Source organism: Emys orbicularis, chromosome 1 (assembly GCF_028017835.1).
Source record: "Emys orbicularis isolate rEmyOrb1 chromosome 1, rEmyOrb1.hap1, whole genome shotgun sequence".
Lineage (NCBI taxonomy): Eukaryota > Metazoa > Chordata > Testudines > Emydidae > Emys > Emys orbicularis.
In genome coordinates this window covers 265,438,131-265,464,173 of record NC_088683.1, presented here as the reverse complement: position 1 = coordinate 265,464,173, position 26,043 = coordinate 265,438,131, and the positions used below count along the sequence as shown (strand labels likewise).

The following is a 26,043-nucleotide window of genomic DNA, read 5'->3' as shown; positions in this document are numbered from 1 at the left end:
TGTGTTTAATAAAAAATATTTCTCTATAATCTACCTTTTAATAACGTAACTTGCCATGGACTGTATTGTGTAAAGGGTGCAGGTCTGTGCCAGACCATCTCCTGGAGGCAACATGCCTGATATGCCTCAGGAAGCCCACAGAAGTAGGATATGGATTGTTGCATCCTTTCAAAAGGTGTGCACTCCTCTTGTGGCTGGCTCAACAAGGCTGTGGCTCTTTCTGAATCCCAGCACTGGGTTCTGTTTTGCCTACCTACACTTCCTTTGGAGTGTCCATCTGCTGTGGAGGGGTTGACTCCTCTTCCTATGCTGTTGTCATTTGTTCCTCCCCAGAGATGGCTTTGTTTCAGTGGTGAGCAAGGTGTTTCTTGCCTTAATGCATTAAGGTGGTATGAGTAGTTGTAATTGATTTATATCTGATATAAAACACCTGGAGAGCCTTTGCTTAAAATGTGCTTTGAAAATGCAAAGTATAATTAACTACCAGTTGGGGAAAATTGGTGGGGACCAGATTACTGAGCTCTTTCTTATGCTGCTTGGGGTGCTAGCTTCTGGTCCATCAGCAGCAGGGCAGGAGGGAGAGGATTACTCCCCTACTCTGTGCAACAGATCAGGGCTAGGGACAGTTTATCTCACTAGATGCCATCTGTGTAAGGGTTATAGCTGCTATGGGAGTCATGCCTTTAAATTTCTACATGTGTATAAAGTTTCAAGCATTATATTACATTGACATAGGGTATCGAATTGATTTTCGTGGCAAATAAAAAAGTCACACACCTAGAAATAAATGCACTGCAATTACTGTATTTCAGTGTCTTGTCTTCAAAATTAACACAGATGCATTTGATTATATATTTCCAGACATACCCTCCCTCTCCCCCTTTGCAGATATTAATAGCAATAGTACTGGCTTAGCTGCAAGCCCTATAAAGGATAAAGCCAAAGAACATTAGTCAAATAGTCTCTAGGTAAATTTATTCTCTGGAAAAATATTTTGTTTCATATTCTTGGAAAGTAGCACATTACTCTCGGTATGTGTTAAGCGGAGTGGAAGGATTTAGTGTTCTACACCCTCTGATAATCACTGCTAGGTCATCTAACAGTTGCTGTATTTAAGTAATCTGCAATGCTCTTCCTGAGGGCTCTTTCAAATCTGTCAAGGGCATAGTTAATGTTCTGTTCTATCTAGGTTCTTGTACTATGTTCATCCCAGTAATATCATCTGAGCACCTTCCAGAAGTGCATTAAGCAGCGTAACTATCATCTGTCACATTATTTCTGTCCTCTTCTCCCTGGGTGAGGGGGGTATGTGCAGTGGAGTGTTCGTTTTGGAATTTTTTAAAATTATAGGTGGGGCTGATGGATGGGGAGTCTGGAATGGTGAGACTAGGAATTACTGGGACTGGGATCAGAAACCTGAGGAGTGGAGTCTGAGACCAACTAGGCAAGGAGAATGGGATGGGATGAGGAGCCAGTGTTGAAGTAGAGAGAGGACTGGTGGACAGAGACTGAAGGGGTCAAGCTTGAGGGAAATGAGCAAAAGACTCTGGCCACTAAAGTACATTTCCCCCTCAAGAGCCTGGAATGGAACCAAAAATCCCAGAGTCTAAGCATTCCCCTGCTGCTCCCTCATCCTCCTTCTAGTGCTGGTCCACACGGGGGATAACAACCTGCTACTAGTATCAGTTACTTCTGTTAGCTCAAGGGGCAGAGGTCTATGAAGTTGGATCTAAAAGTTCCAACGTTGCCAATGATCTATGTGGTGTCAATATGCTGTGTGGTGATTTTTTTGTTTGTTTGCTTTTTAAAAAAACCTGGGAAATTACACACAAAAATACGTTAATGTTTTTAAGGTTTTCAAGTCAAGTACGCAAAAATCAGGAAATGCCACAATTAAGGTTGCCTGTGGAACCCTGATTTGGGCCCCTTGTGCACATGCATTATGATAGTCTTTAATTACATGAACATTTACTGGGTTTTTTTGACAGGACCTCTGCCTCATTCAGTCCACAGCATATTCTTTTAATGTATCTTCTTGTGTGTAATGTGTATATATATATACACACACACACACACACACACACACACACACACACACGTTATGTGCTTGTTCGAGAAGGCAAGTCAAAGAGATGTGCCTTGCACTTAGAGCAGGCGATGAGGTTTGTGATGGTCCTGGGTTCCTGGGGGAATACGTTCCACAGGCTTTGACAAGCCCTTCAGGAAGTTCTGTCTCCTGCATGGATGAACTTTCCATTTATGGTAGAGAGGTCTGTTGTACCTGAGGGGTGAAGTTGTAGACTATGGTCCTCATCCTGGAGCGTTAGGCATTTTTAGATACCTTGGCCCCGGGCTGTGGAGCACCTTGAAGGTAAGGACTGAGACCTTGAACTTGATTCAGTGTTCTACTGGAAGTCAGTGTGAAGAGCTGAGGACAGGTTTGAAGAGCTCATGGTAGCCAGTGTTTCTGAAGAGATGAGCTGTGTCATTTTGGATCAGTTAGAGTTTCCGAAGTACTGAAGGCTTCATGCCCAGGTGTATTACATTGCTGCAGTCCAGCTGAGAGGTGACAAGGGCATGAATAATTGAGGATTCCCGCCTTTGTTTCTCAAGGACCCATAGAACTAGGTAAAGACAAGCAGATAAAGTGAAACAGGCACAAAGGTTGTGGGACTCTGGGCCCCAGTCTTGCAGCCTTTGCATGTGTAAGGAGTCCCTCAGTGGTCATTGGCTTCAGTGGGATTTTTCACAAGAGTAAGGGTTGCAAGATCACACCTTTTATCCTAAAAGGTGCTAATAGCTCAATGGGACTTGTGGGTATTCCACTCCTCTCAGGATTGGGCCCTAATCTGGATGGAAATAGAGACCCTCTGATAATTTGAATCTTTTTGGTCTATAACAGTGGTTCCCAAACTTTAACAACTCGCGAACCCCTTTCACTAAAATGTCAAGTCTCATGAACCCCCTCCTAAAAATGAATATTTCCAGGGATTTTCTCCCTTACCTGAGGATAAAGTATAAAAGCAGTGATCTTGGAAGTATAAAATTTGTTTTTATGACATGCTTATTGCACACTATTTATTACTTATCATTACAGTATTTTATTACATTATGAAAACGGCAACACTCTTCCAAGATCTCACTTTTGTAGCTTGTATCACTTTGATTAAGCCTCTTATAAGACAAAGCTCCTAGGTTTCATCAAGGAGTATCAGATGTGAAACAGCATGAAGGTATTTAAGAAGCCAACTCAGAGTTCCTCCTACACAACATTCAGGTCTTGAGCAGTCCAGGCAAACAATGCATGTTACAACAAAGCTTAAACTTGTTCTTCATAATAATTTAAAAAACAATACTAGCAGCCTATTTAATTTTAAAAACAGCAAAAAAATATCCACCTCCCTTTCCATTTCTTATAAGGAGTCTTGAAGTTTAAATCTCCTCAGTGTGATACATCTGCTTGCTTTGATCTGCATAGCTCTTGGAAGTCCCCAGGGCTCCGGGCTGCTGGCCCTGTGCTGCCAGGGATCCCTAGGGACAGCTCTGTCCGCCATTAGGGAATTTTTTCCCGAGAACCCCCTGTAACATTTCGTGAACCCCCAAGGGTTCACGAACTCCAGTTTGGGAACCACTGGTCTATAAATAACATCTGAAAAATGTGTATACAAAATGAACAATATCATTTGAGATTTACCCCTGAGTGTTACTAAATGCTTCCTTGTGCTTTTCCCCTCCCCCACCTTTTAGAATTGGGAGAGTAACTATTCTTGAAAGTGAAAATAAAGAGTAAATTACACAATTGCTTGAAGATGAAAGCATTATTGTTTGCTAATGCAATCCATTAATTTCAAACCTCCAAAATGTTATTTCAAACCAAAATTCTTCAGACAAGCCAAAACAAAAAACCATTCCCCACACTAAGGTCTCCGCATATGCAAAGTTGGACATTTTTAAGGAAACCTGCTTTTGAGTTATCCAAACCCAAATTTCTTGACATCTGAAAAATACTCTTTCCCACTGTGATAACTCAAAAATGGACATATAAATTTATAAGAAACTTTCCACATGTGCACGTTGCTGCTTGGCTGCATCTCAACATGATAAATTTCAGCCCCCAAAATAAGTTTATGAAAAGAAAATAGTAACTTGGAATGAACATCCCATCTCAGCCTGAACTTTCTAAATTATTGCTGCAGCACTGCTATAGCATATATCGGTAGCATTCATCCTTCAGTAGTTTAAGGGCAACATTGCCATCAAATTGAGTCCGAGAGAACCACAAGAGACATTAACATGCTTAGAATATAAAATGGAGCAAGTGTATTATGAAGTAATACTTAAATACAGCTAAATAAAGGTATTATCTTCACCTGAATTGTGACTTTCGGCGCCTCCATTTTTAGGACAATTTGAGATGCTTGAAAGGGAAGGGGCCTGATTTTCGGAGGATGGATTCTCAGCACTTTCTGAACATCAGGCCCATTTAAAATAGCTCAGATTGGGCACCCAAAGTTGCTAGTTGCTTTTGAAAATTTAGGCCCATTTATCATAGGGCTTTTGTGGTATTGTTTAGGGCTCTGACATTCAAAGTTGAATCCGTGTGTTGAATTGGCTCATCTCTAAATATAACCATTAGAAACTGGGGTTCTACGGAGAGCCTCAAGTGTCTATATACTTGTATATTTTCATTTGAAATGGCCATTTTCTCTGGGGCAAGTGCTATGTCACCAGGATGCCATACAAACCAGTTTGTCTAGGTATTCATGCCATGCTCTACAAACCTAAGACGACCTAAGATTGTAATGCTTGGAGGAACCGCTTACAGTTCCAGAGCTGCACGGACTGATATGTGATATTTACAAGTACAGGGCTTGAATTAACTCTGTGGGTGAGAGAGTATGTAGCTTCTGTAGCAGGTTGAATGTTGTTGCAGCACTGAACCTTGTCAGGTCACATCCTACACTGCAAATTGGAAGTCTTGGGTTTCTGTATTCATGTCAGCTGGAAAAGGTCTATTCAGCTGAGAGGGTTATTCATAGATTCTAGGACTGGAAGGGACCTTGAGAGGTCATCAAGTCCAGTCCCCTGCCCTCATGGCAGGACTAAATACTGTCTAGACCATCCCTGATAGACATTTATCTAACCTACTCTTAAATATCTCCAGAGATGGAGATTGCACAACCTCCCGAGGCAATTTATTCCAGTGTTTAACCACCCTGACAGGAACTTTTTCCTAATGTCCAACCTAAACCTCCCTTGCTGCAGTTTAAGCCCATTGCTTCTTGTTCTATCCTTAGAGGCCAAGGTGAACAAGTTTTCTCCCTCCTCCTTATGACACCCTTTTAGATACCTGAAAACTGCTATCATGTCCCCTCTCAGTCTTCTCTTTTCCAAACTAAACAAACCCAATTCTTTCAGCCTTCATAGGTCATGTTCTCAAGACCTTTAATCATTCTTGTTGCTCTTCTCTGGACCCTCTCCAATTTCTCCACATCTTTTTTGAAATGCGGTGCCCAGAACTGGACACGATACTCCAGTTGAGGCCTAACCAGCGCAGAGTAGAGCGGAAGAATGACTTCTCATGTCTTGCTCACAACACACCTGTTAATGCATCCCAGAATCACCTTTGCTTTTTTTGCAACAGCATCACACTGTTGACTCTCATATTTAGCTTGTGGTCCACTATAACTCCTAGATCCCTTTCTGCCATACTCCTTCCTAGACAGTCTCTTCCCATTCTGTATGTGTGAAACTGATTGTTCCTTCCTAAGTGGAGCACTTTGCATTTGTCTTTATTAAACTTCATCCTGTTTACCTCAGACCATTTCTCCAATTTGTCCAGATCATTTTGAATTATGACCCTGTCCTCCAAAGCAGTTGCAATCCCTCCCAGTTTGGTATCAGCTGCAAACTTAATAAGCGTACTTTCTATGCCAATATCTAAGTCGTTGATGACACAGCAGAAGATGATATAGCTTCAGGGTAAATAAGATTGCTGTCTGCCACATCAGACATCGAAAGTTAAGTAAGGTTAGGTCAGGTCAATACTTGGAAGGGATTATGGACTTTTTCCTGAGGAAGTGATGTTGGTGACTCAGTAGGTGGCACTCTTGCATCTCAATCAGTGCTGTACCAGTCTATCAGCAAAGTATACGGAGAATGCTTGGCTGCTATATATGTGTCTCATGGATGACATAAAACTGCTATCTGATTGCTGATAATCATTACAGATTCTGTATAGGAGGGGCATTTAATCCCATTGTCTTGGTCACATTCCAACTTGGATACTTAACTTTTGCTTATTCACATTCCTCCTGCAGTTTCAATTTAATTGTCGTCACTTCTTTTCCTCCACTTTATGTGCTGCTGAATGATGCCATGTTCCTTCCCAAAAATTGCTGCTTTTCAGTAGTAGGTGACGTGTCCGTGTCCTAACTCACAAAAGGATATGAATTTTAATTAATGTTCATAAAGCACTTTATGATCTTCTGGATAAAGGTAGTCTATAAGTGCAAAGTATTAACTACTGTGACAAAGTTCCTCCTCTATCTTGGTGGGTCCTGCGCTTATTGGTGGATTTTCTTGCCTCAGAGATTCACCATGTGGGTTGGGGAACAGCCCAGAGAGCTTCCCCTCTGGAAGAACCCACAGTCCAGGTCAATTGGGAGGTTTGGGGGGGAACCCGGGCCTACCCTCTACTCCGGGTTCCAGCCCAGGGCCCTGTGGACTGCAGCTGTCTATAGTGCCCCCTGTAACAGCTGCATGACAGTTACAACTCCCTGGGCTACTTCGCCATGGCCTCCTCCGAACACCTTCCTTATTCTCACCACAGGACCTTCCTCCTGGTGTCTGATAACGCTTGTGCTCCTCAGTCCTCCAGCAGTACACCCTCTCACTCTCAGCTCCTTGCGCCTCTTACTCCCAGCTCCTCACACTCCCACCACAAACTGAAGTGAGCTCCTTTTAAAACCCAGGTGCCCTGATTAGCCTGCCTTAATTGGCTCCAGGTGTCCTAATTAGCCTGCCTGCCTTAACTGGTTCTAGCAGGTTCCTGATTACTCTAGTGCAGCCCCTGCTCTGGTCACTCAGGGAACAGAAAACTACTCATCCAGTGACCAGTATATTTGCACTCTACCAGACTCCTGTACCCCACTGGTCTGAGTCTGTCACACTACTTATTGGGGAGAATTCATTGATTGCAAGCAAAACTGGAGTGGGCACCTGATTACTGCACCAACTCCTTCACTACTCCAATATAACAGATGATCAGGCCTTGCAGCAAATTATCTGGTAATGAGGGGACTCTTACATAGCTAAGAATTTATTGAGGAAAGAAACTGCATGAATTCATCTTATCTCTTACAGCAGGGGTGGGCAAACTTTTTGGCCTGAGGGCCACATCATGGTATGGAAATTGTATTGCGGGCCATGAATGCTCATGAAATTGGGGGTAGCGGTGAGGGCTCTGGCTGGGGGTGCAGGCTCTGGGGTGGGGCCAGAAATGAGGCGTTCAGGATGGAGGAGGGGGCTCTGGCTGGGGGAGTGGGCTCTGGGGTGGGGCTGGGGATGAGGGATTTGGGGTGCAGGAGGGGGGTCTGGGCTGGGACCAATGGGTTGAGAGGGGGAATCAGGGATGGGGCAGACTGTTGGGGCACAGGGGGGCGCGAGGGCTCTGGCTGGGGGTGTTGGCTTTGAGGTGGGGCTGGGGATGAGTGGTTTGAGGTACAAGAGGGGGATCTGGGCTGGGATTGAGGAGTTCGGAGGGTGGGAGGGGGATCAGGGCTGTGGCAGTGGATTGGGGTGTGAGGGGGGGTGGGGCTTGGGGTGCAGGCTCTGGGCAGCGTTTACTGCAAGCAGCTCCCAGAAGCATGTCCCCTATCCGGCTCCTAAGTGGAGGCATGGCCAGGCGGCTCTGCGTGCTGGCCTGTCCGCAGGCGCCGCCCATGCAGCTCCCATTGGGCGGGAACCATGGCCAATGGGAGCTGCGGGGGTGGTGCCTGCGAAAGGGGCAGTGCGCAGAGCTGCCTGGCCACGCCTCTGCGTACTACATCAGAGCTGGAGCGGGGTCATGCTGGCTGCTTCCTGAGAGCCCCCGAGCTCGCTCCCTGGTGGGAGCTGAGGGCCAGATCAAAAGGTTTGATGGGCCGGATGTGGCCCGTGGGTCGTAGTTTTTCCACCCCTGTCTTACAGTATATCTAACGTGTGTTAGTAATTGAGGGATGGTACTCTATTCAATTTTAAGGCTACTGCTTCCTGATTTAAACAATCTACTATTGTTTAAAGTATGTGGGGTTTAGTGCAAATTGGACAGTTGCCAGAGTGTATCTACTTTTAAACAGATTGTTTAGAAGTGGTAGGAATACTAAGTATGCAGACTCAACATAGGTCTAATTTGCCCCTTTCCAGGGATTTCCTTTATTGTTTTTTTAAGTTAACAATAAACTTTAGCACAAGTTTCCTTCTGAACTCAACTGGTTTTTTTTCTATATATATATATATATATATATATATATATATATAATATAATATATTTTTTCTGCAGGACTCCTCTGTCTCTGCCCCTGGTTCCTTCTTCTTCAGAAGAAAACTCAACCCTGTTTTTACTCCAGGTTTTGAGCTAATAAGTCACCTAATTTGACATTAGAATGACTGAAAAGAGCTCTGCCTCCCTGTGCAAGGTTTAATAATCTGTTACACTGTTATATAACTAGCCCTTCACTAGTTAACCAAGAAGCTCCGATCTTCCAGAAGAAACCTGTGTCCATAGTTTAGTGTAGAAAATGTTGCTAACTCCTGTGCCTTTTATGATGGTTATATTTAAATCAATTGTGCATGATATTGTGATTATAATGCAAGTCATGTGACAGTATGTATATACATATACCTATTAAATTGTACATATACATATATATAATTAAAACATGCTATTGCATCATAACTCCACTGCAGAAGACTGTGTGATGATGACATAACTGAGGTTAATATTCTGTTCTACTAAACAAAAATGGCAGTGTAGTCTGCGATTGTGTTAGCTGTCCTAAATGTTCTTCACACAGCAACAAGGAAGACATTTGGGTGATCTAGCCAACTGGAAAGAATCTATGTACAAGGGTACCGTGGGCTGCATGGATATGCTTACCTGCCAACAGCAGTGCTTTCTTCTCTTAGCTGTCATAATGTGTGTTGCTAAGGTTTCTGTTTCACATGTTCAGTGACTGATTGATTAAAGTTGCAGAGTGGTAGCCATATTAGTCTGTATCAGCAAAAAGAACGAGGAGTACTTGTAGCACCTTAAAGGGTATGTCTACACTACGGGATTAATCCGAATTTATATAATTCGAATTTTGGAAACAGATTGTATCAAGTCGAATGTATGTGGCCACACTAAGCACATTAATTCGGTGGTGTGCGTCCACGTACCGGGGCTAGCGTCGATTTCCGGAGCGTTGCACTGTGGGTAGCTATCCCATAGTTCCCGCAGTCTCCACCCATTGGAATTCTGGGTTGAGATCCCAATGCCTGATGGGGCCAAAAACATTGTCGTGGGTGGTTCTGGGTACATCCTCCTTCCTCTCCAGGGAAGCAATGGCAGACAACTGTTTCGCGCCTTTTTCCTGGGTGAACAGTGCAGACGCCATACCACGGCAAGCATGGAGCCCGCTCAGCTCAAGACAGCAGTCATGAACACTGTAAACACCTCGTGCGTTATCGTGCAGTTTATGCTGAACCAGAACCTGCAAAACCAGGCGGCGAGGAGTAGGCTACGGCAGCGCAGCGGCGAGAGTGATGAGGACATGGACATGGAATTCTATCAAACCACTGGTCCCGGCGCTTTGGAGATGATGTTGTTGATGGGGCAGGTTCTATCCGTGGAACGCCGATTCTGGGCCCGGGAAACAAGCACAGACTGGTGGGACCGCATAGTGTTGCAGGTGTGGGACAATTCCCAGTGGCTGCGAAACTTTCGCATGCGTAAGGGCACTTTCATGGAACTTTGTGACTTGCTTTCCCCTGCCTTGAAGCGCCAGAATACCAAGATGAGAGCAGCCCTCACAGTTGAGAAGCGAGTGGCGATAGCCCTGTGGAAGCTTGCAACGCCAGACAGCTACCGGTCAGTCGGGAATCAATTTGGAGTGGGCAAATCTACTGTGGGGGCTGCTGTGATGCTAGTAGCCAAAGCAATCACTGAGCTGCTGCTACGAAAGATAGTGACTCTGGGAAATGTGCAGGTCATAGTGGATGGCTTTGCTGCAATGGGATTCCCTAACTGTAGTGGGGCGATAGATGGAACCCATATACCTATCTTGGCACTGGAGCACCAGGGTACCCAGTACATAAACCGCAAGGGGTACTTTTCAATGGTGCTGCAAGCACTTGTGGATCACAAGGGATGTTTCACCAACATCAACGTGGGCTGGCCGGGAAGGGTTCATGACGCTCGCGTCTTCAGGAACACCACTCTGTTTAAACGGCTGCAGCAAGGGACTTACTTCCTGGACCAGAAAATAACCTTTTGGGGATGTTGAAATGCCTATAGTTATCCTTGGGGACCCAGCCTACCCCTTAATGCCATGGCTCATGAAGCCATACACAGGCAGCCTGGACAGGAGTCAGGAGCTGTTCAACTACAGGCTGAGCAAGTGCAGAATGGTGGTAGAATGTGCATTTGGACATTTAAAAGGTCGCTCGCGCTCGTTACTGACTTGGTCAGACCTCAGCCAAACCAATATCCCCATTGTTATTGCTGCTTGCTGTGTGCTCCACAATCTCTGTGAGAGTAAGGGGGAGACCTTTATGGCGGGGTGGGAGGCTGAGGCAAATCGCCTGGCTGCTGATTGTGTGCAGCCAGACACCAGGGCGATTAGAAGATCACACCAGGAAGCGCTGCGCATCAGAGAAGCTTTGAAAACCAGTTTCATGACTGGCCAGGCTACCGTGTGAAAGTTCTGTTTGTTGAAAACCCGCCCCCTTGATTGACTCATTCCCTGTAAGCAAACCACCCTCCCCCCTTAAATCACAGCTTGCTTTTAAAGGAAATAAAGTCACTATCATTTAAAAATCATGTATTCTTTATTAATTGATTATAAACATAGGGAGAGAACCGACAAGGTAACCCGGGTGAGGTTTGGGAGGAGGATAGGAGGGAAGTAAAAGGCCACTGAAAAAATTCAATATAATGACAGCCTTTTGGTTGGGCTGTCCACTGGGGTGGAGTGGGAGGGTGCACGGAGCCTCCCCCCCCCCCCCCCGCGTACTTACACATCTGGGTGAGGAGACTGTGAAACATGGTGAGGGGGGAGGGAGGTTATACAGTGGCTGCAGCGGCACTCTGTTATCCTGCTGCCATTCCTGAAGCTCCACCAGACGCCGGAGCATGTCTGTTTGATCATGCAGCAGCCCCAGCATTGCAGCCTGCCACCTCTCATCTCGAGCGTCCCTCATGACCTCATGTTCACTGGCATCTTTCCTGTACTTAGATACCGTGTCCTTCCACTCATTCAAATGAGCTCTTTCATTGCGGGTGCATTCCATTATTTCCGAGAACATCTCGTCTCGCGTCCCGAGAACATCTCGTCTCGCGTCCTCTTTCTCCGCTGCCTTATCTGAGATAGCTTTCGGGACAGAGGAGGGAGGCTTGAAAAATTTGCAGCTGCTGAAGGGATGGAAAAAAGGAGAGAATTTTTTAAAAAGATACATTTTTACAGAACAATGCTTATACTCTTTCACGGTGAACAACACTATTTACATTACATAGCACATGTGATTTCAGTACAAGGTCGCATTTTCTATCTTAATATTGAGTGCCTGTGGCTTTGGTGTTAGAGATCACAGACGCAGGTCCAGGCAACAGAATTCGGCTTGCATGCGACTATGGTAAGCCATTGTCTTTCGGCTTCTGCGCCCTCCTTTCCCACATACCAAGCAAAGCTCGTTGACTGCTGCGGTTTTCCTGTTAACCTTCAGCAGCAGAAAACAAACTACCCCCCCCCCCCATCCAATTCTCTGGGATGATCGCTTTATCCCTCCCCCCACCGCGTGGCTGGTATCAGGGAAGATCCCTGATAGCCAAAGGCGAAAAGCTCAGCGCCAATTCCCCCCCCCCCCCCCCCCCCCGGCGCTTGGCTAGGGAAGGATTTCTTTTCAGCCACAGGAAAACAGCCCAGTAGGAAGGGCCACCTCTGTCCCCTTAATTAAATTCCCGTATTTCAACCAGGTTACCATGAGCGATATCACTCTCCTGAGGATTACACAGCGAGATAAAGAACGGATGTTGCTTGAATGCCAGCAAACACCGGGACCATACGCTGCCAGGCTTTGTCATGCAATGATACCAGATTACTTGCTACTAGCATGGCGTGGTCAAGTGTCCTACCATGGAGGACGGAATAAGGCTGCACTGCCCAGAAACTTTCCGTAAAGGCTTTTGGAGTACCTCCAGGAGAGCTTCATGGAGATGTCCCTGGAGGATTTCCCCAGACACGTTAACAGACTTTTCCAGTAGCTGTACGGGCCGCGAATGCATCCCAAGTCCTCAGGGCAAATTAATCATTAAAAAATGCTTGCTTTTAAACCATGTTTTATATTTTAAAAGGTAAACTCACCTGAGGTCCCTTCCATGGGGTCATGGTCTTGGGTACTGGCTTGGGAGGGTACTTCAGTCAGGCTGAGAAAAAGATCCTGGCTGTTGGGGAAAACAGAGTGCTGTGTGCTCTCCGCAAGCTCGTCCTTCTCCTCCTCCCCCTCCTCCTCCTCATCCTCTTCCCCGTCCGCAGAATCCTCAGCTGTGGCTGATGAGATTACCCCCGCCTCGGAATCCACGGTCAGAGGTGGGGTAGTGGTGGCGGCCCCACCTAGAATTGCATGCAGCTCAGCGTAGAAGCTGCATGTCTTCGGCTCTGACCCGGAGCGGCAGTTTGCTTCCTTTGTTTTCTGATAGGCTTGTCTGAGCTCCTTGACTTTCACGCGGCACTGCTCTGAGTCCCTATTGTGGCCTCTCTCCATCATGCCCTTGGAGATTTTTTCAAAAGTTTTGGCATTTTGTCTTTTCGAACGAAGTTCTGCTAGCACTGAATCCTCTCCCCATATAGCGATCAGATCCAGTACCTCCCGTACGGTCCATGCTGGTGCTTTTTTTCGATTATCGGCCTGCATGGTTATCTGTGCTGATGTGCTCTCTGTGGTCACCTATGCTCTCCTGTGCTGGGCAAACAGGAAATGAAATTCAAATGTTCGCGGGGCTTTTCCTGTCTACCTGGCCAGTGCATCCGAGTTCAGATTGCTGTCCAGAGCGGTCACAATGGTGCACTGTGGGATAGCTCCCGGAGGCCAATACCATCGAATTGCGGCCACACTAATCCTAATTCGAAATGACAGTATCGATTTTGGCACTACTCCGCTTGTCGGGGAGGAGTACAGAAATCGATTTTAAGAGCCCTTTATTTCGAAAGAAATGGCTTCGTTGTGTGGACGGGTGCAGGGTTAATTCGATTTAACGCTGCTAAATTCGAATTAAACTCATAGTGTAGACCAGGCCAAAGACTAACAAATTTATTTGAGCATATGAACAGCCTTCCAAGGGGAGTAGTGGGGGCAAAAGACATATCTGGCTTCAAGACTAAGCTTGAGAAGTTTATGGAGGGGATGGTATGATGGGATAGCCTAATTTTGGCAATTAATTGATCTTTGATTATTAGCAGGTAAATATGCCCCATGGTCTGTGATGGGATGTTAGATGGGGTGGGATCTGAGTCACTACAGAGAATTCTTTCCTGGATGCTGGCTGGTGAGTCTTGCCCACATGCTCAGGGTTTAACTAATCGCCATATTTGGGGTCGGGAAGGAATTTTCCTCCAGGGCAGATTGGCAGAGGCCCTGGAGGTTTTTCACCTTCCTCTGCAGCGTGGGGCATGAGTCACTTGCTGGAGGATTCTCTGCACCTTGAGGCTTTTAAACCACGATTTGAGGACTTCAATAACTCAGGCATAGGTTAGGGGTTTGTTACAGGAGTGGGTGGGTGAGATTCTGTGGCCCGTGTTGTGCAGGAGGTCAGACTAGATGATCATAATGGTCCTTTCTGACCTTAAAGTCTGAGTCTATAAGTGGGTTTTAGCCCATGCAAGCTTATGCTCAAATAAATTTGTTAGTCTCTAAGGTGCCACAAGTATTCCTCGTTGATTCAGGTTGGTATTTTGACTCCTTTTGTACATTGTCAAAGAGAATAGCACTCTTAGAACCCATAAAAAGGCATAGGAAATAATAAATGAAAAATACACAAACAAAACTATATGTGAGTAAAGAGCATAGCAGCAGCAATTGAAAATACTTCCTATTGTGTTGTTTAAATTAATAAGCTATTGTCACTTTTTTCTAACTGTTTTCTTTATATTTTCTGTACCCAGCTGCATCAGCAACAAGGAGAAGAGATGCATTATGTGATCTGTATAAATAGTTTTGAATTATATTCCAGGAGACTCCTCCTATGTTGTAGTTGTTGTTGTTAGTAGTAGTATTACCATAGAGAGTAGGACCATATCATACCAAACAATTTATTGTAAAAGGCATTTCTACTATCAGGCATAAGCCAGATTGGAAGCTAGAGAGCTGCCTGTCTGTGTAAACTAGTAGCTTCATGATCAGTCAATTCTGCTTCTCATGTCACAATTTTGTTACAACATTCTTTAACTTATATGATCTTTATCATTTTGCTTCCAGGTAATAATGAAGATGAACAGACAGTTGCAGAAATCATGAGAAGGCGTTTTTCTCCTGCTGTTGTAACTAACAGACCCTGGGAAGGTTTTCATTTTGCTGGCCATGAGATAAAAATTATAGAAGCCACCGAATGTTATGGGGCAGTAGTCTGGCCATCGGTACAATATTTATGCAATATTATTGGTTTTTTCCCCCCTAAAAACTCTAGCCCTTTAAATTGTTTTGCATAGTTGTTGTTCAATCCTGTAAAACCAAGGGAAATGTTCAGCATTTTCTCTGCCTCCTCTTTGCAACCCACAAATCTTTTATGTTAGAGCTGTGCAAGTGGGAGCTGTCCACACATCCACAGAATTAATCATGAACTTGCTGATGCACAGGGCTCCCTAGTCCCTCAGTTGAAGGACTAGATAAAGGGAATTATATATCATTTTTCAGTTTTTGTGCTTTCAGCAACTTTTGGGTCAATGCCCCCCCGTTTCCTTCTGAACCTGCTACAAGTGAAACAAGGGAAAGAACTATTTTGTTCTATCCTGGACCACTAAAAAGTGGCCTTCCTAAAAGTGATTACTCTTGCAAGGAGACCAGAAGAGCTGGCAACCATTACATCTGTTTTTCATGGGTACTCAGGAATTTTCTACCCAAAGTTGTCATCTGACATTTACCGGAACTTGGAAATAGTTTTTAATTTCTGCCCAAACCTGTCTTCAGATGAGGATTGGAAGTAGTGCTTTCTGCTTCAGTAGTGAGTTGAAATATCATGTAGAATGCACCAGATCTATGTGGTTTACTGGCAGCCATTTTGTGGGTATAAGTTAGGGGAGTAAGGAGGGATATAGACGGTTAAGAGGCTACTTGATCAGTCTGTAAGTGCCTACATGGAGAGAAGACTGTGAAGAGTTCTTTAACAGACAAAGCCATAACAAGAGCTAATATCTGGAAGCTGAAGCTAGACAACTTGAAAGGAGAAGTGAGGGGCAGAGTTTTAACAGTAATTAACTATTAAAGCTGCTTACCAAGGGATGTGGTAGATTCTCTGTCTCTTGAAGTCTTTAAATCAAAATGAGGTGCCTTTCTAAAATGTATGCTCTAAATCAGCCAGAAGTTACTGGATTTCAGTCAGGAATTACTGGTGACATTCTATGGTTTGTGTTCTGCTGGAAGCCACACTAGATGATCGCAGCCGTTCCTTCTGGCCTTCAAATCTTTGAATCTATATCCAGGGTTATTGTGGCATATTTCTGCAGCTTATATAACTCAAAGGCGATTTCGAGCCTTGGTCCCTTCAGGAGAGGGATTGTCTTTAGGGGTATGTCTTGTACAGTGCCAAAGCATGAGGTAGGCTCTTAACAAATAATGATTAGTAATGGCTTCCTCCAACCTGCTTGGAGAGAGGGAAGCTTCTTTGGAATACATATACATCAGTTTTGTGTTAATCTATGCATGTCCAAGGCACTCTACAAATGTGATCTCTTCCCCCCACCCCTCCAGCCCCCATAGACTAGGAATCAACGTAGTAAACAGAAACTAATGTAGGTCTTGAGAGAAAATTTTCAATAAGGATGTAAGAACAACTGAAATACTGTCTTTTGAAAAATCCCAGCAACACACATGGGAACCATACCCCCAAACCGTTATGTTAAAGGGTATTCATGGTCCAACAGAAAACTCACAGAAACATGGAGATTCAGAATCACTGCTTCTTCTTCGAGAGATGTCCCTGTGGGTGCTCCACTCCAGGTGTTGGTGCGTCCCTGCGCCTTCGCTCGGAGATTTTTCGTAGCAGTACTCGTACTGGCCACGCATGCGCAGAGGCTGCCCCTCGCTGTGAGTCTAGGATAATAGTACGCATGCGTGGCCAATCTCCTCAGTTCCTTCTCTACCGTCCCCGGCCTGAGACGGAGCTCAGCAGACTCGTTAGGAAATCCCTCACTTTCTTACAATTACCTGTTATAGTAGTTAGTTTGTTGTCAGTTCTTGTTAGTCTAGTTTATTAGTTCTTTATCTGTAAAAAAAAAAAAAAAAAAAAAAAAAAATTTCTCTCAGCCGCAGCCGCTTCTACCATGCCTGGATCCACAGGCTTTAAGCGCTGCTCTAAGTGCAAGGATGCTATCCCACTCTCTGATGGCCATTCTCTTTGTATAAAATGCCTGGGGGAAACACACATTCCCCAAAAATGTGCCCACTGTACCAAACTCAGTTCCAGGGCACGAAAGGACAGGGAGCTCAAATTGAAACTGCTCCTCCTGCAGAAGTCTCTCGGGTCAGTTTCAGACCCAGCCCCCGACTCCGGCTCTACTGCCCGACACAGCCCCCCTGCTTCAAAAAACCTGAAGAAAACTTCAAAGAAGGGGCAGCCCTCTCCAACAAGGAAGTTGGTGAGGCACAAAAGTGCCTCAGGCAGGTCAACAGTTTCCCTGCCTGTGTTTCCTCGCCTCAGCACTTTTGAAGAGCCGGGCTCCTCAGGCACCGCACGAAAGCCGCCTCAGGTTGCGGGGGCGGCGCGAGGCTCCGGTGCCGAGGCTTCAGGCTTTCAGTTGCCTGCCTCGTTTATGGCACCGTTCGGCACCGAGATGGACGTGGTGCCGACATTTCCCGCCCTGGCTGACCCTCAGCGGGCTGATGTTGCCCCCCCGGCACCTACCACGGCACCGGCAACCGCGGCACAGACTGACAGGGAGATCAAAGGCAAAACCCCTGCTCAGAGGAATGTTCCCTCAGGGCAACTTCCTCCTCCACAGTTTTCACCTCATTCAGGAGCCTCACCTCTTCAATTTACTCAGACAGCAGATCTATCGGTGTCACCTATTCTGCAGTCTCCCCTGATGACTGCCTGTTTTTCTCCAGTGCATGACTCAGGATCAGAACAACCTTCCTCCAGTGAGGAGGAAACTGATCCACAGGCAGTTTTTTCTCCTGATCAAGGCTCCCACACCCCAATCAACAGGGGTTACAAACAAATCACCTCAGCCTGTTATCAGGACCCTGCCCCATGGGGAGTGAACCCTTGGATGGCACCACCTATGCCCTACCCACCACCATGGCAATGTTGGGCACCATGGGTATCGTACCCACGAGAACGCATGCGCTACGGCACTTCGACCAGGCGCAACGCCGGTTTAGCACCGCCACGTGACGGATCTGCCGGTGACATAAGATACCAGGCAGCACCGTCACACTCCCAGGAGCAACTGAGTCCTGCTCCTATTCCAGCAGAGCCCGACGTAACACCTGAGGAAGCCTTACTTCCCCTTCCTCCAACACCGTCAGATGACTATGCAAAATTCCAAGACCTCTTTAAAAGAGCTGCCGGTGACTTAAAAATTAACTTGGAGGAAGTCACTGAACAACAGCATGAGCTAACAGACATCCTGCAGCCCTCTTCTTCCTCTAGAGTGGCATTGCCAATCAACATAGCCCTTTTAGAACCCGCTAAATCCATCTGGCAGAATCCAGCCACAAGCCTACCTACCTGTAAACAAGCGGACAGGAAGTATTTCATCCCCTCAAAGGGCTCTGAATTCCTTTTTACCCATCCGGCGCCAAACTCATTGGTAGTGGACGCAGCGAACCAGAGGGCCAAACAACAGTACGCCCGCTCCACCCCAGCCAACAAAGACAGTAAACGCCTGGACCTCTTCGGCCGTAAAGTATATGCATCCTCGACGCTACAGTTTCGCATAGCTAATTATACCGCAGTCCTTGCAAAATATGACCACAAAAACTATAGTAAGTTCATGGATTTTATTGATCACATCCCAGAGCAGAAGAAACAACAATTCACAGCTCTGGTTTCCGAGGGACAAACCATATCACGCACCGCTCTCCAAGCGGCCCTCGATGTAGCTAACACTGCAGCAAGGTCGACCGCCACAGCAGTGGTCATGCGACGGGGTTCATGGCTCTCTTCCTCCTTCTTCCCTCGAGAGGTCCAGAGCACCATTGAAGATCTTCCCTTCGACGGGGAAAAACTTTTTGCCTCCACCACAAACGACATGCTTCATTCGATGAAGGACGCAAGAGCAACCCTCCGGTCCCTAGGCCTCCAGCCACCTGCGACCAGAAGACGACAATTTAGATACCAACCTTATCAACGACCACGCTACCCCGCATTTACACAACATTCCTATAGACTGCAGGAACAACAGCAGCCGCAACAACGCCAAAGACCAAGATTCCAACGTCGTCGTCCTAACTCTACAGGGGCGCTGCAACCCCCTCCAACTAATAGGCAGATTTGAAGCATTGGTCGAGGGTTTAGAAAACAGCGTTCCCACTTCAGCCGGCACACCTATCTTTGGACACCGCCTACGACCATTCTCTCATCAATGGCAACAAATTACATCCGACAAATGGGTCATAGAGGTAGTTACAATTGGATACGCCATCCCCTTCCTCTCCCTCCCTCCCACCCACCCACCCTCCCCGTCCCTCTTCAGGGACCCATCTCACGAGCAACTACTCTTCCAAGAAGTGCAGCATCTCCTTCAACTGGGAGCAGTAGAAACTGTGCCAGAACGACACAGAGGGAAGGGGTTTTATTCCCATTATTTCTTAACAGAGAAGAAAAATGGGGGATGGCGACCAATCCTCGACCTCAGGCGGCTCAACAAATTTGTCAAAAAGCAAAAGTTCAAGATGGTCACTCTCACCACTATAATCCCAGCGCTGGAGCAGGGCGACTGGTTTTCAGCCCTCGACCTACAGGACGCCTATTTTCATGTGACTATACACCCGTCCCACAGACGATTCCTACGCTTTACTCTCGGCTCCACACATTTCCAATACCGGGTTCTCCCCTTCGGACTGTCCACGGCCCCCCGTGTTTTTTCCAAGATCCTAGCCGTAGTTACAGCCTACCTCAGAAAACAAGGGGTCGTAATATTTCCTTACCTAGACGATTGCCTCCTCAAAGCTTCAACGTTCGACGAAGCTCTCCGATCCATACGACTTACCATCGATTGTTTCCTATCTTTAGGCCTGCAAGTAAACAAAAACAAATCCACATTATACCCCACTCAACATCTGGAGTTCATAGGGGCATACCTAGACTCCCGGACGGGGTTGGCATCTCTCCCACCAGCCCGCTTCAATTCTATAAGTCAACTGGCCACAACGATTCGCAACAGTCCCCAGGTGACTGTCCGGGACTGCCTACAAATACTAGGTCACATGGCCTCGTGCACCTCCGTCGTCCAAAATGCACGTCTACACATGAGGTGCTTCCAAGCGTGGTTGGCCACAGTGTACAGACCGAATGTGCACCTTTTAAACAAGACTCTCTCCATACCTATCCGAGTCAAAGATTCTCTACAGTGGTGGACAATTCACTCCAACCTCTGCTCTGGAGTCCCCTTTCTTCAGCAGGCTCCATCCCTCATACTGACGACCGATGCATCTCTGACAGGATGGGGTGCACACATGTCTCACCACACAGCCCAGGGGCTTTGGTCTTCAACCGAGTCCTCTCTCCATATAAACGTCCTAGAACTTCGAGCCATTCGCAATGCGTGCCGTCAGTTCCTGCCACTGATCAAGAACCAACACGTACGCATAATGACAGACAATATTGCATGCATGTTCTACGTGAACAGGCAAGGGGGAGCTCGATCCCACTCTCTGTGCACAGAGGCTCTGAAGCTCTGGAACTGGTGCATTGCGAACAACATCCGGGTATCAGCGGCCTATCTTCCCGGAGTGATGAATACCACAGCGGACGAACTAAGCAGACGTTTCCCGTGGGATCACGAATGGGAATTAAACGAGCACACCATTCACAACATATTCCGCATTTGGGGCTACCCAGAAATAGACCTCTTTGCAACTGCAAAAAACAAGAAATGTCCCAATTTTTGCTCCAGAGCAGGGCTAGGCAAACATTCCTTGGGAGATGCATTCATGATCCCATGGAACCAAAACTTACTCTATGCGTTTCCCCCGATACCGGTTCTGAACAGGGTCCTGATAAAAATACGAACAGATGGGGCCAAGGTGCTCCTAATTGCCCCATCATGGCCCAGACAGCCCTGGTTTCCGTTTCTCACCAAAATGTCGATTCGACCACCAAGCCCCTTGGCTCTCATTCCGAACCTCCTATCACAACAACACGGCCGTTTTCTCCACCCCAACCTACCCATGCTCCACCTCAAAGCATGGTTCCTCCATGGTTCTCCCAAAACGAACTAGATTGCTCTGAACAAGTTCAAAGAGTGCTCCTACATAGCAGAACACAATCTACTCGCACCACCTATCTATGTAAGTGGAAACGATTCACACACTGGTGTTCAATTAAACAACTTAGTCCCACGTCAGCATCTCTTCCGCTCATACTTGAATACCTATTGGGCCTTAAGCAATCCGGCCTTTCTTCCAGTTCCATCAGGGTCCATTTAGCTGCTATTACAACTTTTCATGACAAAATCGATGATACTTCTGTATTTGCTCATCCGATCACCAAGCGCTTCCTCAAGGGACTACAAACCCTATACCCAGACATAAAACCACCCACCACTCCGTGGGACCTTCATCTAGTTCTATCTTGCCTAACTCAGCAACCATTTGAACCCCTAGCCACGTGCTCCCTTTTACACCTTTCGATGAAAACAGCATTTCTAGTGGCAATTACCTCCGCCAGGCGGGCAGGAGAAATAGCAGCTCTTATGGCAGACCCACCATATACGCTATTTTTCAAAGACAAGGTTACCCTCAGGTTACACCCCAATTTTCTTCCTAAGGTACACTCGTCATTCCACATTAATGAGCCGATACACTTACCAACCTTTTTCCCGAAGCCACATGCGAACTCATTCGAAGCCTCAATGCATACACTAGACGTACGTAGGGCCTTGTCCTTCTATTTGGATAGAACCAAACCTTTTAGAAATTCTTCCAGACTTTTTGTCTCCATCGCGGAGCGTTCCAAAGGTACGCCTATTTCTACCCAGAGACTTTCGAACTGGATTTCCCAGTGCATCCGGTTGTGCTATCAGATAAAGAAAGCTACACCTCCAGACGGCATCAGAGCACACTCCACTAGATCTCTGGCTGCCTCTGTAGCATTCTTACGCAAAGTTCCCCTGGCTGATATCTGTAAAGCAGCCACCTGGTCCTCTGAGCACACATTTGTTAAACACTATGCCCTTACTCAAGGCCCTCTATCTGATATACGTTTGGGCAGGGCTGTACTATCAATGGCGTTCCTATCAGATCCGAAGTCCCTACCTCCTTAAGATATACGGCTTTTAAGTCACCTGGAGTGGAGCACCCACAGGGACATCTCTCGAAGAAGAAGAGGAGGTTACTCACCCTGTGCAGTAACTGACGTTCTTCGAGATGAGTGTCCCTGTGGGTGCTCCACTACCCCCCTCCTCCCCTCTACTTCGGAGTTGGGGTAGCCTCCGTTGTAGAGAAGGAACTGAGGAGATTGGCCACGCATGCGTACTATTATCCTAGACTCACAGCGAGGGGCAGCCTCTGCGCATGCGTGGCCAGTACGAGTACTGCTACGAAAAATCTCCGAGCGAAGGCGCAGGGACGCACCAACACCTGGAGTGGAGCACCCACAGGGACACTCATCTCGAAGAACGTCAGTTACTGCACAGGGTGAGTAACCTCCTCTTCCCCTCCCTCTGCTGGGGGTGAAGTAAATCTCAGTCTGCCAGCAATCGTTTCTGGGTTGGTTCACCTGGTCCTGACGAAACATCTCCTCTTCATTCTGATAAACCACTATGCTCCCATTATTCTCATTGTTTCTTGCATTTGAGGCACAGACACAGGAGTCAGGAGACATGGGTTGTGTTCCCAGCCCTACTGCAAGCTTGTGCTGGTGAGGTTGGGCAAGTCACTTCAGCAATCTGTGCTTCAGGCTCCTCATGCCCCCTCACAATGGGGATGACACTACTTCTTTATCTCACACAGGGAGGTGGGGAGATGTTGGGCAAAAATGCATGATGTTTGTGAAGTGTTTTGAGAATCTGGAATGGAAGGAGCTATTTAAGTGCAAGGTGGTATTATTCAGATAGCTGTGATTGGAAAAATAATGCTGTTCCAGAAATTAGGCAGCAGAAGGCGCTGTTGGAGGCAAAATATATAATCTCTGCGTCAGGTAATGGATAAAGGATGATCTTTTATTGCAAGAGAGAGCCAAGATAAAAATGTGCCTTATTACTGTGCAGTTGGACTTATTCAGCTTAAATAGATGTGAAATAAATTACATAAAATCTTGACTTTTTAAAAAAGCTATTTTTCTTGTAATTCATATTCAGAAAGGTCAGTGCTCATATAGCTATGGATTTTATGTGTGCACAGAGTGGTATTTCTTTTTGTTTTGTTTTGTTCAATATGTTCTTGTTTCCCCCGGCAGGCTCTTGTTCTATGTCACTTTTTGGAAACAAATGCTAAACAATACAGCCTGGCTGATAAAAGTGTAATTGAAATTGGAGCTGGAACAGGGCTGGTCTCCATAGTAGCCACTTTACTTGGTAAGTGCTGGCTGTTGCTTTGCTGGGTTTGGAAACTTCATTAAGATTAATATTGATGACTATTGGAGCATATAGTAAGTTGTTCAGTTCCTCTAAAATGTTGTTGAAAACCGAGGAAGAAACACTGAATTCTTTGGGGTTTTCAGCCAACTTGGAAGCCAGTTTTGCTTTTATCTCCATAAAATTACTTGCCCTCACTTTAGAATGCCTTGTGGGAGGGTACAGAGGACAGGCACAAACCAGTTCTGTCCTCTGTCCAGTATTAAACAGAGGACAGAAATTAGGTGCTGTGAGAACTAGGGTTCTTACTAGACCAGGAGGTCAGAGATATATAGAAGAGGCTGGATTCAGACACAACCTCTCACAAGAGCAGTTTATCTTCTGACTATTAAATAACCCCTTCCTGGTTTCCCAAGTCACTTCTATATTCCAATTTGTAACCTGTTCTTTCAGAAACGTATCCTTGGGCTTGCTGTCCCGACATTGTCCATTCTGTCTTCTTTCCTGACAGCCTGTTCTTTACCAACAGTAACTGGAATCACTAACGACCGCAATGTAACCGAGGACACAATTTAGCTTGCAGTGTCTTTTATTACTGTATGAGAAGAAAACAATCCAGGGGATTCTCAGATCCCAGGCTGACTTTGCAGGGTTGTAGTTAGAAACCCCTCCCCCCATCTTTTGACTTGTATATCAAGCAGATTTGATATAAAGACCCCATAAAGGTGGATTCCCAGGATATCATTTTGATCTTGCAGAGCAGGACCATATTTTAATGATATTTTTGGTGTGAAAACCTAATATACTTTTCTAGTGTAATGAAACGCACAGGAGGTTTTTTACAGGTATATTGTACATATATATGGGAGAGACCTGGAAAAGCAATTGTTTTTGCAGTAGGTTTTGTGTACAGATTACTTCTTAATTCTTCAAGGGTTAATCCTTGGTTGTTGTTTTTTCTCATAGGTGCACATGTGACTGCCACAGATCTGCCTGAAGTACTAGGAAACCTTCAGTACAATATTCTCAAAAATACCAAAATGAAATGTAAGCATCAGCCCCAGGTTAAAGAACTCTCCTGGGGAGTTGATTTAGAGAAGAACTTTCCCAAGTCTTTGTGTCAGTTTGACTACATCATGGCTGCTGATGTTGTGTACTACCATCCCTTCCTGGAGGAGCTGCTTCTTACCTTCCATCACTTGTGTCAGGACAACACTGTTATTCTCTGGGCCATGAGATTCAGGCTGGACACAAAGAACCAATTTATGGGCAGATTTCAGGAATTGTTTGACCTGGAGGTAATTTCCAATTTCCCCAGTTTAAACATAGCATTGTATAAGGCAATGAGAAGAGGCAAGAAGATGACGTGATTTCCAACTTGAGTATTAGAAAGTGTGTGTGTGTGTGGAGTTAGTTTCTTCACAGGTTCCATGTTAATGCTTGATGACACCTGTAGATTATGGTGCTTTTTAGGGTTAAATCAATGTCCTGTCATAAACAAAATATAAAACTTCTTACATGCTTGAAAAGATATCCTAAATTAAATTTTCATCTACTGGTACATGTAGGGGGAACGTATCGTTGGCATTTTCTGAACTTTAGGTGCTAAACTGTGCAACACTAATATTTTTCACAAGTTATGCGGATCATATATCCACAATGCTGTAGTATTGCTGCCAACAACTTTCCATTGCAGCTTATAATAGTGCCTGATAAGATCAGATGACTAAACACAACATAAGATTATAATCTATTTAAAATTAAAAATTGTGGTATCAAATTGCACTCTGATGTTTCCACACCGCCACCCACGCTGTTCAAAGTCGAGTTCTTTTAATAACTTTTAATTGCGTTTTACCTTTTATTTTGTTGTAACCAACTCTGACTCTTATGCCTCATTACTTGTAATCACTTTAATTAACTACAGAAAGATAGATTTTAACTTGTTTTATCTAAACCAGTGTGCTTGGATTGAAGTGTTTGGAAAACTCCATTTGCGATATCAAGATTTGTGCATATCACTTTCTATTAATGAAATGATGGATTTATATGAGCTTGTATTGTCCAGGAGGGTGCCAGGCAGTAATAAGGACAATAAACCAGACTGGACAGAGTACGGAAATATATACTGTAGTGAATAGTTCCATGGCAAGCTTTCTGTGACATCTCAGATGTGAGCTCCATGCAGGCAGCATGCCTTTTGGGATGTCAGGGCAGCAGATGGATGCCTCTGTCCCCTTCAGAAGAAAGTCCCTTCCCACCACCACCCTTTGCCTTCTCTTATGCATGGTGATTATGAGCCTCACAGCCTTGGGGCAAGTGGCTCTTCTTCCTCATGTTGTAAACTTTAACAAATGGTCTTGTGTAAGAATAGTGCAGCATACTACCAATTCACTTTTTAAAAAAAAATCTCAAATCTTTGGAGCTTTGCCCCTCTCAAAATAGACAACTGTGGACCTCTAGCTCTGAAAGCACAACAATATGAACAATTGCCCTCAAGAAAATGTTTTGCATCACTGCCTCATTGTGGTAGCTTGAGACCAAAATGACTTAATTTGCATGCTTAATTATGGGCAGATCATAGAAAAAGTTGCTTAGCATCTTTGGATAGGCCCGCTGTGACTGTCTGTCTGTATCCCTGTGTTCACCTTTTTACAAAACTACAATGCATTTTGTACAAAGTATGCCATGTGAGGTATCATTTGAAAATTCATAATTTACTGATCATTATTGTCCTGGTAAACTGTGTGTGGCAACATTGTATGTAAAGTTATAAGACTCTACTGCAGGGGTCGGCAACCTCTGGCACACGGCTCACCAGGGTAAGCACCCTGGCGGGCCGGGCCAGTTTGTT

General features: G+C 45.6%; 1 protein-coding gene across 1 annotated transcript in view; it reads left to right on the top strand.

The window, feature by feature from the left end:
• LOC135873057 (protein-lysine methyltransferase METTL21E-like) overlaps nucleotides 1–24,559 on the top strand; it is a 35,585-nt gene extending 11,026 nt beyond the window's left edge. The window contains exons 2-4 of the mRNA XM_065397532.1: nucleotides 14,713–14,870; nucleotides 23,072–23,189; nucleotides 24,156–24,559. Coding sequence (XP_065253604.1) covers nucleotides 14,713–14,870; nucleotides 23,072–23,189; nucleotides 24,156–24,559 — 680 coding nt within the window. The remainder of the gene's footprint in view (nucleotides 1–14,712; nucleotides 14,871–23,071; nucleotides 23,190–24,155) is intronic.
• Nucleotides 24,560–26,043: the final 1,484 nt, after the last annotated feature.